At 44.9% G+C, this 14166-nt stretch overlaps 1 protein-coding gene across 1 annotated transcript in view; it reads right to left on the bottom strand.

Moving 5' to 3' along the window:
* The window catches only part of SLC7A8 (solute carrier family 7 member 8), a 57936-nt gene that overhangs the window by 31662 nt on the left and 12108 nt on the right, over positions 1–14166 (bottom strand). Inside the window, exon 3 of the mRNA XM_058183926.1 lies at positions 13301–13452. Within this exon, the coding sequence (XP_058039909.1) occupies positions 13301–13452 (152 nt within the window). The remainder of the gene's footprint in view (positions 1–13300; positions 13453–14166) is intronic.

Genomic DNA, 14166 nt, shown 5'->3' with positions numbered 1-14166 from the left:
GGTAGATTAAAATCTCCGTTTGGAGATCCGGAAACCCAGAAGGGGACTTTTTCTGCTGACTAGATCCTGCCGGTGGGTTTCAGCCCCTCTTGGATCAAAGCTGATCTGGGACATCCGCAAACAGACGGGCAAAACGGACCGTTTGCAATGAAATCCTAGGACTGTAATGGCGAATCTATGACACGCGTGCCAGAGGTGCCACGCAGAGTCTGCCCCTTGGGCATGCGCGCAGGCGCCGGAGCACTGGAAAATGGCCTGAAAACAGCCAAAAAAATGGCCAAAAAAAAACAAAACGTGAAAAAGTGCTGTTTTGGGGCTGTTTTGGGGCTGTTTTTAGCTGTTTTGGGGCTGTTTTTTGGACTGTTTTTAGCTGTTTTGGGGCTTTTGGGGCTGTTTTGGAGCTGTTTTTAGCTGTTTTGGGGCTGTTTTTAGCTGTTTTGGGCTGTTTTGGGGCTGTTTTGGGGCTGTTTTAGCTGTTTGGGGCTGTTTGGGGCTGTTTTGGGGCTGTTTTAGCTGTTTGGGGCTGTTTTGGGGCTGTTTTGGGGCTGTTTTAGCTGTTTGGGGCTGTTTTGGGCTGTTTTAGCTGTTTGGGGCTGTTTTGGGCTGTTTTAGCTGTTTGGGGCTGTTTTAGTGCTGTTTTAGCTGTTTGGGCTGTTTTTGGGCTGTTTTAGCTGTTTGGGGCTGTTTTAGTGCTGTTTTAGCTGTTTGGGGCTGTTTTTGGGCTGTTTTAGCTGTTTGGGGCTGTTTTTGGGCTGTTTTAGCTGTTTGGGGCTGTTTTGGGGCTGTTTTAGCTGTTTGGGGCTGTTTTGGGGCTGTTTTGGGGCTGTTTTAGCTGTTTGGGGCTGTTTTGGGCTGTTTTAGCTGTTTGGGGCTGTTTTAGTGCTGTTTTAGCTGTTTGGGGCTGTTTTGGGGCTGTTTTGGGCTGTTTTAGCTGTTTGGGGCTGTTTTGGGGCTGTTTTAGCTGTTTGGGGCTGTTTTGGGGCTGTTTTTGGGCTGTTTTAGCTGTTTTGGCTGTTTTGGGGCTGTTTTGGGGCTGTTTTAGCTGTTTGGGGCTGTTTTGGGCTGTTTTGGGCTTTTTAGCTGTTTGGGGCTGTTTTGGACTGTTTTAGCTGTTTGGGGCTGTTTTAGTGCTGTTTTAGCTGTTTGGGGCTGTTTTGGGGCTGTTTTAGCTGTTTGGGGCTGTTTTGGGGCTGTTTTAGCTGTTTGGGGCTGTTTTGGGGCTGTTTTAGCTGTTTGGGGCTGTTTTGGGGCTGTTTTGGGGCTGTTTTAGCTGTTTGGGGCTGTTTTGGGGCTGTTTTAGCTGTTTGGGGCTGTTTTAGTGCTGTTTTAGCTGTTTGGGGCTGTTTTGGGGCTGTTTTGGGGCTGTTTTAGCTGTTTGGGGCTGTTTTGGGGCTGTTTTAGCTGTTTGGGGCTGTTTTGGGGCTGTTTTGGGGCTGTTTTAGCTGTTTTGTGGCTGTTTTGGGGCTGTTTTGGGGCTGTTTTAGCTGTTTGGGGCTGTTTTGGGGCTGTTTTGGGCTTTTTAGCTGTTTGGGGCTGTTTTGGACTGTTTTAGCTGTTTGGGGCTGTTTTGGGGCTGTTTTAGCTGTTTGGGGCTGTTTTGGGGCTGTTTTGGGGCTGTTTTAGCTATTTTGGGGCTGTTTTGGGGCTGTTTTGGGGCTGTTTTAGCTGTTTGGGGGCTGTTTTGGGGCTGTTTTTGGGCTGTTTTTAGCTGTTTGGGGGCTGTTTTGGGGCTGTTTTTAGCTGTTTTGGGGCTGTTTTTTGGGCTGTTTTTAGCTATTTTGGGGCTGTTTTGGGGCTGTTTTTAGCTGTTTTGGGGCTGTTTTGGGGCTGTTTTTTGGGCTGTTTTCAGCTGTTTTGGGGCTGTTTTGGGGCTGTTTTTCAGGATGTTTTTCAGGATGTTTTTCGGGCCAAAACACAGCTTGAAAAACGGCCCAATAAACGGCTAAAAGCGACCCCAAAAAACAGGCATTCTCCGGTTTACGACGCACGCATTTCAATTCGGGCCCTCGATGCCGAACAGATTTGCCAGCACTGCCCTAGGAAGGTCCTAGGGAACAGTTTTCCAGGAATCAGCCGGTTCGAATCTCGCAATCTTCTCCAGATCCCAGGAAGTCCCCAGGGGATTATTCTAACACCCCCCCCCCGCAAAAAAATAAAATAAATAACCCCAGGTTGATCTCCTCGAAGGGGATCGTCTTTCTCAGTATCCTTGGCAGTCACAAGGGTTGGAACCCGGCCCGGCTGGGCTCCGAATTTTTGGAAGCGACCCTAGAAGAGAAGGTGGGGCTGCAAAAAGACTGTTGCGCAATTTTTTCGAGCACAGCCTGTCCCGGTGAGCGCTTCAAAATAGGACCCAGCCTTCGGTTCAGTGCGGACACCGCCCCAAATGCCACTTTTCGAGGGCACGCCTCGACAGAGGTGCCCACGCCGGGCCAGCTGGTGGCTACCAAGCAAGGGCTGGTACCAGGAAAACAACCTTGGACGTGACCCAGGGCGGAGATACGGAGCAGAAAGCAACCAGGCAGGCCAGATAAGAGAGATTAAAAAAACCAAAACACCTTCAGAAAGTTTTTTTTTTGGGGACACCGACCGGTTTCGGCCTGCCGGGGTTGGAGTTAGCTAATGTGGTCACGGTGTCCTGCTTGCCTTCTGCTCCCTCTGCTCGCATCCTCCCCAGCCGTGAAAAATGATGGGCCTTGAAGCCCATCAGACTCCCGTAAGCAGGGGTAAAATGCTCCCGGTTCGGACTGGATCGCCCGATCCGGTAGCGATGGCGGCGGGTGATTCGGAGAACCAGAAACAAAAATCCCTGCCATCCCCCAACCCCTCCGCCGACCAAGCCCAGCTGAGCCGCGCAATCATCAGAGGTTTTTTGGGTTTTTTTTACTTTTAAGAGCATTTTTTCTTCGGCCGAAGAGGTTGTAGAAAAAATGCTTTTAAAGGGTTCTGACGATCCCAGCTGAGTTCCCTGATCGTCGGAACCCTTCAAAAGTAATTTTTTTAAAAAAAAACTCTTTGGCCAAAGAGGTTGTAGAAAAAATGCTTTTCAAAGTTAAAAAAAAAAAATCCTCTGATGATTGCGCGGCTCAGCTGGGATCGTCAGAATTTTTTAAAAGCATTTTTTTCTACAACCTCTTTGGCTGAAGAGGTTTTTTTAAAAAAAAACGCTTTTAAAAGATTCTGGCGATCCCAGCTGAGTTGCCTGATCATCTGAACCCTTTAAAAGCATTTTTTTTAAAAAAAACAACCACTGCGGCCAAAGGGGTTGTAGAAAAAATGCTTTTCAAAGTTAAAAAAAAAAAATCCTCTGATGATTGCGCGGCTCAGCTGGGATCGTCAGAATTTTTTAAAAGCATTTTTTTCTACAACCTCTTTGGCTGAAGAGGTTTTTTTAAAAAAAAACGCTTTTAAAAGATTCTGGCGATCCCAGCTGAGTTGCCTGATCATCTGAACCCTTTAAAAGCATTTTTTTTAAAAAAAACAACCACTGCGGCCAAAGAGGTTGTAGAAAAAATGCTTCTAAAAGTAAAAAAAAAACAAATGTTGGCTACGCCCACCCAGTCACATAACTGCCCCACCACCAAGCCACGCCCACAGAACCGGTAATAACAAATTTTACATTTCACCACTGCCTCGAAGGCACCAAGTTGAGAAAAGCACACGCTCAAGAATAAGAATCACAGAGTTGGAAGGGACCTCGAGAGATCTTCTAGTCCAACCCCACCTCCCCATCCCTCCACCCCGACTCAAGCAGAAAACCCGCTACCCTTTCAAACAAGACTAGGTAGCTCAGTGGGTAAGACGCTGAACTTGTCGATCAGCAAGCTCGGCAGTTCAGCGGTTCGAATCCCCTAGTGCAGGTTTCCTGGGGGAGCAGGGGGTTGGACTAGATGACCTCCAAGGTCCCTTCCAACTCACTGTTACTGTTACAGGGTCGTCCAGTCTCTTCTTTAAAAGGAGGAAGGGGGAGGGGGAGGGGGAGGAGGGGAATAACAGAGTTGGAAGGGACCTCGGAAGGTCTTCTAGTCCAACCCCCCTACTCAGGTCGGACACCCTATATACCAGTTATGGTTAACCTTTTTGGCGTCGCGTGGTAAAAGCGGAGGTTGCGCGTGGGGGTCACAAGCATGTGTGCCTACACCCATAATTCAATGCGTCCTGCCTCCCCCCGTGCCTGCCCGCGTGACCCCGCCACGCTCCTTCCGCTTTTAACACATGGTGAGCCGGTAGGCCCGTTTTTCGCCTTCCGTAGGCTCCAGAGCCTTCCTGGGAGCCTGGGGAGGGTGAAAACGGCCTTCCCCAACCCCTCGGAAGCCCTCTGGAGGCCGGAAACAGCCCGTTGCCCGACTTCCGGTGGGTCCAGAAGACCTGAAAATCAGCTGGCCAGGCGCGCACATGATCCGAGCTAGGGCAACCCTCGCGTGCCCACAGATATGGTTCCGCGTGCCACCCGTGGCACACCGGTCTTAGGTTCGCCATCACGGCTATATACCGTTTCAGACAAATCTCGCCTTGAAAAACTTCCAGCGTTGGAACATCCGCAATTCTCACCCTGGATGAGTTTTAAAACGGATGGGCATCAAATACCCCAGAATTCCCTTCCAGCCTGGGGTTATAACTCTGGGAGTTGCAAGTCCACCGGTCTTAAAACTCAGCCCAGGGTGAGAATTGACCATATCTACTTTTTTTTCTCCCAAGCTCTCCTAAAGTCCTGCTCACCCTTTATTTTTTTTTTATTTTTATTTTTTTGCCCACCTGCCCGTGCCTCGGTTTCCCCCTTGTTTTATCTCTCTTCCTAATCTCTCCCACCCACCCACCTGCTCCCCCCTGCCTTCTGGGTCACCTCCGATCTGTCCTATTTAAGCAGCTTATGGCGGATGATTTTATTTTATTCTATTTTCATTCCAACTGTGCAATTGGAGATTTGGGCACCGAGCCCAGCCCGCTGGTGGGTTGCGAGCGGTTCCTTCTTGCAGTGAGATTTTTTTTGGGGGGGGAGTATAGATTCCTCCTCCTCCTCCTCCTCCTCCTCCTCCTCCTCCTCCTCCTCCTCCTCCTCCTCCTTTTGTTTTCCTAAGCTTGTCTCTCGTCTCTGGCATTCTCCCCCCCCCCCCCAAGTTCGCTGACTCAGCACGGAGTAACTGGCTTTGACCTGTTTAATAAAGTTTTGCTGCTTTGCGGGCGGAGGCCTTGCCCAAGCCTCCATCCCCAGCCCGATCCAATCTCAGCTGCCCGCTCTTATCCAGCCTCCCCCGCCCCTGCGGAGAAGCTGGATATTTTTAAAAAAAAAGGGAAAAAAAGAAATGGAGCCAAACCAGTTTGCGCCTGATCTTCCCAGCCTAGGTTACGATGTCCTAAAGTAGCCTCCCGGCAGGATATTTTAACCGCCACCACCGCTTTTTCGAAATAGCTTTTCGGTATCAGGCAGGGGCTGAGAAGGGTTCCCCTCCCCACCGGCTGTAAAAGAGGGGTTTTGTGGGATAGGATAGGATGGGATAGGATAAAGGACAGAGTAGAAGAGGAATAGGAATAGGAATAGGAATAGGAATAGGAATAGGAATAGGAATAGGGTGGGGTGGGGTGGGGTGGAGTGGAGTGGAGTGGGGGGGGGTGGGGTGGGGTGGGGTGGAATGGAATGGAATGGAATAGAATAAAATAGCATAGAATAGAAAAGAGAATAGAAAAGAGAATAGAATAGAGAATAGAATAGAGAAGGGAAGGGAAGGGAAGGGAAGGGAAGGGAAGGGAAGGGAAGGGAAGGGAAGGGAAGGGAAGGGAAGGGAAGGGAAGGGAAGAGTATTAGGAATGAATAAGAATAGAATGGAGTAGAGTAGAATAGAATAGAATAGAATAGACTAGACTAGACTAGAATAGAATAGAATAGAATAGAATAGAATAGAATAGAATAGAATAGAATAGAGAATAGAAGAAAGAATAGAATAGAAAAGAGAATATGGAATGGAATGGAATAGAATAGAATAGAAAATAAAATAAAATAAAATAAAATAAAATAAAATAAAATAAAATAAAATAAAATAAAATATGGAATGGAATGGAATGGAATAGAATAGAAAAGAAAAGAAAATATGGAATGGAATGGAATGGAATGGAATGGAATGGAATGGAATGGAATGGAATAGAATAGAATAGAATAGAATAGAATAGAATAGAATAGAATAGAATAGAAAATATGGAATGGAATGGAATGGAATGGAATGGAATGGAATAGAATAGAATAGAGAATAGAATAGAAAAGAGAATATGGAATAGAATAGAATAGAATAGAAAAGAAAATATAGAATAGAATAGAATAGAATAGAATAGAATAGAATAGAATAGAAAATATGGAATGGAATAGAATAGAATAGAATAGAATAGAATAGAATAGAATAGAATAGAATAGAATAGAATAGAAAAGAAAAGAAACTATGGAATGGAATAGAATAGAATAGAATAGAATAGAATAGAATAGAATAGAATAGAATAGAAAAGAAAAGAAAAGAAACTATGGAATGGAATGGAATGGAATGGAATGGAACGGGGGTGCTGTCGCAAGCCAGCTTTAAGCAAGATACGGTTTTAGAATAGAATAGGTGACTTTATTGAGATAATAGAATAGAATAGAAAATATGGAATGGAATAGAATGGAATGGAATAGAATGGCACATACTTATGACGGTTGCAATGTCCCGGGGTCATGTGATCCTCTTTTGCATCCTTCCCAGCTGGCTTCTGACCAGCAAAGTCAGTGGAAGAAGCTGGATTCACTTAATGACCGCATGATTGATTTAAAAATTGCTTTGACTCACTTAACGATGGGAATTCCATTCTCAATTATGACGGTAAGTGGAGGAGACCTTGTACGGGATAAACATCAAATGCCAGAGATCTCCAGTATCAAATTGCCAAAAATGGTAATGTGGGGGGGATGGGATTGATTCGGTCTTTATCGGGTAGTCCTCGACTTATGACGACCATTGGGAGGGGAACTTCCGTTGCTAAGCAACCTTCAGTGTGTCATCCCAATTGATTTTTGCAACCGTCTTGCTGAGGTCAGGAAGTGACTAAGGGAGTCATTAAGTGAGCCACATGGTTCTTAAGCGAGTCGGGCTTCCCCCGATCGACTGTGCTTGCCGGAAGCCAGCTGGGAAAGCCGCAGATTCCACAACGCCGCGACGGTCATAAACCCAGACAGTCCTCGACTTACAACGGTTCGCTTAGTGACCGTTGGAAGCTACAACAGCGGCCGTGGAAAAAAGGGACCGTTTTTCACACTTACGACCCCTGAGGCATCCCCCAGCGGTCCCGTGATCCAAATTCAGACGCCTGGCAAGGGAGTCACGTGATCCCCTTTGGCGGCCGTCTGACGGGCAAAGTCCCGCGGGGGAAGCTGGATTCACTTAACGCCCGTGTCATTAACTTAACCACGGCAGCGATTCACTTAAGATCGGCGGCAAGAAAGGTCGTAAAACGGGGTGATTCAGTTCAGATCGGTGGCAAGAAAGGTCGTAAAACGGGGCAAAACTCCCTTAACGATGGTCTCGCTTAACAACTAGGAATTTTGGGCTCAGTTGCGGTCGTAAGTCGAGGACTACATGTAATTGCAACTAGCCAAGCGTCTAACTCTCGATCGTGTCCCTTTAAGGATCCTGGAACGGTCATCTGTGCGAGAATCGATCATAAATGCAAGAGTTGGTCACAAGTCTCGTTTTCTCCGCACCGTCGTAACTTCAAACAAGCTGGTCGTACCGTCGAGGACTACCTGTTTATCCTCTCGGCATTCGCCAGCGGCACAACTGAAAACCATCCACATATCTTTTTCTCTCTTTCAAACAAAGCCGGCTATATTATTCTGTTTTGTTTTGTTTTTTTGGATGGATGGCTGTCGGTTAGCCCTTTTAATCCCACAACACCCCTGCAAGGTAGACCGAAGAATAGGAAAAAGGAACTGAACACGAAGTCACTCAGCAGGTTGGAAGAGCCAACAAAAAAAACCCAAAAATGGCAAATCAGCAACGTGGACAAAGCCTCGGTCGGAAGACCAAGCGGATTTTCCCACAAGGTTTGTATAAGCAAATTCCCTCTGAAAAGGCAAAATAGCTGAGCAAAGGTTGTGATTGGAATTCATTGTGTTCGGTGAATTCACCCGGTTTGAACGGCCCTGTTTTGATGGGAGTTTGTTAGAATTGAATTCTTGGAAAGCTTACGAAGGAGCCTCGTTCAAATGCAGAACTAGGGAAAATTAGGGAAAGACAAAAAAGGAGAAAGGAAAATCTATCTGCCTGCCTGCCTGCCTGCCTGCCTGCCTGCCTGCCTGCCTGCCTGCCTATCTATCTATCTATCTGTCTGTCTGTCTGTCTGTCTGTCTGTCTGTCTGTCTGTCTGTCTGTCTGTCTGTCTTTCTACCTACCTACCTACCTACCTTTCTACCTCTAGAATAGAATAGAATTTTATTGGCCAAGTGTGATTGGACACACAAGGAATTTGTCTTGGTGCATATGCTCTCAGTGTACATAAAAGAAAAGATACGTTCATCATCTATCTATCATCTATCTATTTATCTATGTGTCTGTCTGTCTGTCTGTCTGTCTGTCTACCTAATCTATCTATCGATTTATCTACCTATCTCTCCCTCTCTCTCTCTATCCATTTACCTATCTTTATCTATCTATCTACCTCTCTCTATCTATCTATCTGTCATCTCTCTCTACCTATCTACATCTCTCTCTCTCTCTCTCTCTTCTCTCTCTTTCTATCTATCTCTCATCTCTCTCTCTCTATCTCTCTCTCATCTCTCTCTCTCTCTCTATCCTATCTACATCTCTATCCACATCTACATCTCTCTCTCATCTCTCTCTCTCTTCTCTCTCTCTCTATCCTCTCTCTATCCATTTACCTATCTTTATCTATCTATCTACCTCTCTATCTATCTATCTGTCATCTCTCTCTACCTATCTACATCTCTCTCTCTTCTCTCTCTTTCTATCTATCTCTCATCTCTCTCTCTCTATCTCTCTCTCATCTCTCTCTCTCTCTATCCTATCTACATCTCTATCCACATCTACATCTCTCTCTCTCTCTTCTCTCTCTCTCTCTCTATCCTCTCTCTCTATATATATATATCTCTCTCTCTACCTATCTACATCTCTCTCTCTCTCTCTCTCTTCTCTCTCTCTCTCTCTTCTATCTATCTATCTATCTATCTATCTATCTATCTATCTATCTATCTATCTATCTATCTATCATCACAGGGGCCTCTGGTGGCTCAGCAGACTAAGTCTGTCTGTTATTAAAACACAGCTGCCTGCAATTATTGCAGGTTCAAGTCCCACCAGGCCCAAGGTTGACTCAGCCTTCCATCCTTTATAAGGTAGGTAAAATGAGGACCCAGATTGTTGGGGCCAATAAGTTGACTTTGTATATAATATACAAATGGATGAAGACTATTGCTTAACACAATGTAAGCCGCCCTGAGTCTTCGGAGAAGGGCGGGATATAAATTCAAATTAAAAAAATCTCTCTCTCTCTCTCTCTCTCTCGCTATCTATGGTACAGGTAGTCCTCGACATACGACCACAATGGAGTCCAACATTTCCACTGCTAAGCGAGACATTTGTTAAGCGCATTTTGCATCATTTTACGACCTTTCTTGCCACCGTTCTTAAGTGAACCAGAGGGCATAGGGCACCAGAAGGCAGGACCAAAAAAAAAACAAAAACCAGTGGATGGAAACTCATCAAGGAGAGAAGCAACCGGGAATTAAAGAGAAATTTCCTGACAGCGAAGACAATTAGCCAGTGGAACAGCTTGCCACCGGAAGTTGTAAGTGCTCCAACACTGGAGGCTTTTTAAGAAGAGGCTGGACGGTCACTTGTCTGAAACGGTATGGTGCTTCCTACTTGAGCAGGGGGTTGGACTAGAAGACCTCCAAGGTCCCTCCCAGCTCTAGTCCGATGAGGAATCGTGGCAGTTGATAAATTAGGAACCGGATTGTGAAGTGAATCTGGCTTGATAGGGCTTATCCGAAGGTCACAAAAAGGGAAATCAACTGACCGCCGGATCACTGCAACCGACATAAATATGGATCAGTTGCCGAGCGTCCGAGTTTTTGTTCCTGCGACCACGGGAGGTGCTGCAATGGTCATTAAGTGTGAAAAACTTAACGAAATTTGAAGGAATTTACAAATGGGGGGGGGAAATTTGAATTTGAGAAGATGACTGTAATTTTTAAAATGGACTGTAAGAAGAACGGACATTAAATGTTATGGCAATTGAAGAAATATATAAGTGATGAAAATTTGAGTTCGAGAAGATGGACTGTAATTTAAGAAATGGACTTACGAAATTTGAAGGAATATACAAGTGGGGGAAAAAATTGAATTTGAGAAGCTGGATTAATTTTAAACATGGACTGTAAGAAGAAGTAATATGTGAAGTTGGTATCGCTTCTTTTCTTTTTTTCTTTTTATTATTCTTTCCTATCTCTTTATTTTTATTGTGAGGGGATTTAAAGTTTTAAATTTTTAAAGGTGGGAGGTTATGTATATTTTGTATACTTTAGCTTGTGATTGTTGGTCATAATACCTGGTATTTGCTCTGGGAAGTCCGGGGAAGGGGAGGAGGGGAAGGGAAATGATACATGGATTGATTATTAATGTACAGTAATGTTTGAAGATATGAAATTAAAATTTAGAATGATATTGGGGCTGCCCGACTGCCATTTCAGAAAGAAAAGGAGAGAGGAGTAGAAGGAGGGAAGAAAGTAGGTAGGAAAGAGTTGAGAAGGAGAAGGGGAATAAGAAGGTTAGACAGGGTGGAAGAAGGGAGGAGTGGAGAAGGAGGAGAGGAAGTAATAAAGTGAAGGAGATGAAGGATGGGAAAGTAGTAGAGGGTAGAGAGGGAGGTTGTGAAGAAAGGAAGTGGCAGTCGGGCAGGCCCGAATCAGTCATAAATAAAAATTAATGATTAATGATGGATAATAGTTTGTACATAAATATGATGTTGGAAAATGGAAATAAAAATTATTTTTTAAAAAAAGTGTGAAAAACGGTCATAAGTCACATTTTTTGGTATCGTCGTAACTTTCATCATTGCATTCTGCATTCATCAACTATCCCTTTAAGTGACAAGGTTGGAGAGCCCTGTCTTATCAAGGGTATTAAATGCTTCTTGACAATATCGGCTTTAATCTTCTCATCGTTCCCATCACCAATCTCTTTCCACTTAGGACTGTATGACTATAACTGTTGCTGGCAATCCTTATGATTTATATTGATATATTGACCATCAATTGTGTTGTAAATGTTGTACCTTGATGAAGGTATCTTTTCTTTTATGTACACTGAGAGCATATGCACCAAGACAAATTCCTTGTGTGTCCAATCACGCTTGGCCAATAAAATTCTATTCTATTCTATTCTATTCTATTCTATTCTATTCTATTCTATTCTATTCTATTCTACTCTATTCTATTTATAACATTCTTTTAAACTACCGTTCTAATAATCACGATTAGAATTCTGGAGGCATATGGCAAGTTAACTATAGGTTTATTCACCCTGGGAAATACGCGCATATTTAAAGACTGCACCCTGGAGCTACATTCACTAATCGGAGAGCGATTATTCACCAGACTGAGTGCGAGACGAGGGGATTAAATCCTCTTTACAGTTGGCTTCCCATGGAATTTTAAGCCAGGAATTTATTAATTAATTAATTAATTATTATTTTTTTAAAAAAGCAGCCCAATTAGCTGAAAACGGCATGGCAATCCGGCGCCTGAACAGCCATAAGGAGGAATTATCACACAATACGTTCCTTGAAGCATAGAGGGAGGCTGCAAAACTCCTGACAACCAGTAGGGGGCAACAAAAAAACCTCCAAACTCTCGGCTGCCACCTGGTGGTTGCTCGAAGTTTTGCAACCCAGATCTGGTTGGTGGTTCATTCCTTTAGGCTGACGCATGTAGGTTTAGTTAGGATAACCAGATCTGGGCCACCAAGTTTCAACTGGTTCATAATTCTGCTTTGCTGAACCGTGGTTTGTTCAATGAATTACCCTTGGCTGAGCAAATCACCCAACATACAGTCGTGGCCAAAAATTGTGGAAACCCTTTTGGGAAAAGTTGTATTTTTGAGGTTGGGTGGCTAATAACACCACTTTTTGGAGGGGAGTTTCAAGATAATCCTATTCCACTGCTGGAATGGCCTGGGAATAGCCCAGACCTTCACCCAATGGAAAAAATCTATGGAGCCGACTAAAGAAACTGGTTTGTCAGAAGCGACCTAGCAATAAAACCCAGTTAATCGAAGCCATCGTTCAATCTTGGTTTCACGTGATAGCTGCAGAACTAAAAGACTCGGTTCACTCCTTGGGAAGACGTTGTAAGGCCGTCATTCACGCTAAAGGTGACCCAACGATGTATTAACTGACACGGTGATCAATTTGGTATATCTCGTTTTTTTATATGGTGATCATTTTTGTATCTCTCATTTTTTTTTATGTGTTTCTCTTTTCTTCTTTATACTGTAACTGCTATTCTAATAGAATAGCAGTTAATATTCTAATAGAATATTAATAATCTAATAATAATAATATTAATATTAAATAATATTAATAATCTAATTAATATTAAATAATATTAATAACCTAATAGAATGTGGCTCAGACTGGTAAGACAGTCTGTTATTAACAGCAGCTGCTTGCAATTACTGCAGGTTCAAGCCCCACCAGGCCCAAGGATGACTCAGCCTTCCATCCTTTATAAGGTAGGTAAAATGAGGACCCAGATTGTTGGGGGCAATAAAAGTTGACTTTGTATAATATACAAATGGATGAAGACTATTGCTTGACATAGTGTAAGCCGCCCTGAGTCTTCGGAGAAGGGCGGGATATAAATGCAAATAAAACAATAAAAAAACCCTTCATCAAAGTGACTGCATGACATTCTTGATTCAATTATCTTTCCATTGATATATCATTTTATGGTACTACTCCCCCCGAAAAAGTGGTGTTATTAGCTCATTTTAGAAAAATACACTTTTCCCCGAATGGATTCCACAATTTTGGCCACTACTGTACAAGCGACGACGGTTCCGTTCCCACAACCGGCTCAAGCCGTAAAACAAGCATTCTTCGTGAACTTTGCTTTTTTCTTGCTTCGTTCCACAAGCCGCAGTCTTGTTCTCCCCATTTCAAATGCACGCATCCTCTCGAAGCACCCTTACCACGGTTAAAAGACACACCGCTATGTGATTGGCATAACGTGACACACACCCCATTGGATTCGCTCGCTACTTACAAAGGCAGACCCCTGCGAGGAGACGCAACCCGGTTTCGGGAGGCAGGCAGGTCGGGAAGATGGGTTGGAGGACATAATTGGCAAAAGTCAGCGCGATCACCGCCTGATTCGTGGGGTAGATCACCAGCACCGCAATCCACAGTCGGAGGAACCTTGGGAGGAACGGAAAACGTTAGCGCTAGGGGTCTCCAACCTTGACAAACTTTTAAGCCTGGAGGACTTCAAACTCTCTTTCCCTTAGCCAGATCTATTGGCAAGAATTCTGACAACTGAAGGAGGTTCCTTTCCAAACCGATATATTCCCCAGTAGACTGAAGTGGCTAAGTGGTTTCTTGAGCTTCTTTCTAACTGTCAGCCGATGAATGGGGAAATAACAGAACAGAAGAACAGAGTGGCAAGGGACTTTGGAGGTCTTCTAGTCCAACCCCCTGCTTAGGCAGGAAACCCTATACCCGTGATGGCGAACCTATGGCACGCATGCCACAGGTGCCACATGGAGCTATATCTGTGGGCACGTGAGCATTGCCCTAGCTCAGCTCCAGTGGGCATGTGCGCGCCGGCCTCCGGACAGCTTCCGAAATGGGCTGTTTCCGGCCTCCGGAGGGCTTCCAAAACGGGCTGTTTCCGGCCTCTGGAGGGCTTCCGAGGGGGTGGGGAAGGCAGTTTTCACCCTCCCCAGACTCCAAGAAAGGCTCTGGAGCCTTGGGAGGGCGAAAGACAGGCCTACCTGCCCTCCACCATGCCATCGTGTGCCAAAAGCAGGGGGAACGCAATGCTGGGTCTCGCGTGCATGCGTGGGGGAGCAGGGCACATTGAATTACGGGTGTGGGCACACACATGCACAAACCCCCCCCCCCCCCGGTGCT

The sequence above is a fragment of the Ahaetulla prasina genome, chromosome 4 (assembly GCF_028640845.1).
Source record: "Ahaetulla prasina isolate Xishuangbanna chromosome 4, ASM2864084v1, whole genome shotgun sequence".
Taxonomy (NCBI): Eukaryota; Metazoa; Chordata; class Lepidosauria; order Squamata; family Colubridae; genus Ahaetulla; species Ahaetulla prasina.
The sequence above is the reverse complement of the archived record's forward strand: the minus strand, read 5'-3'. Positions and strand labels throughout refer to the sequence as shown.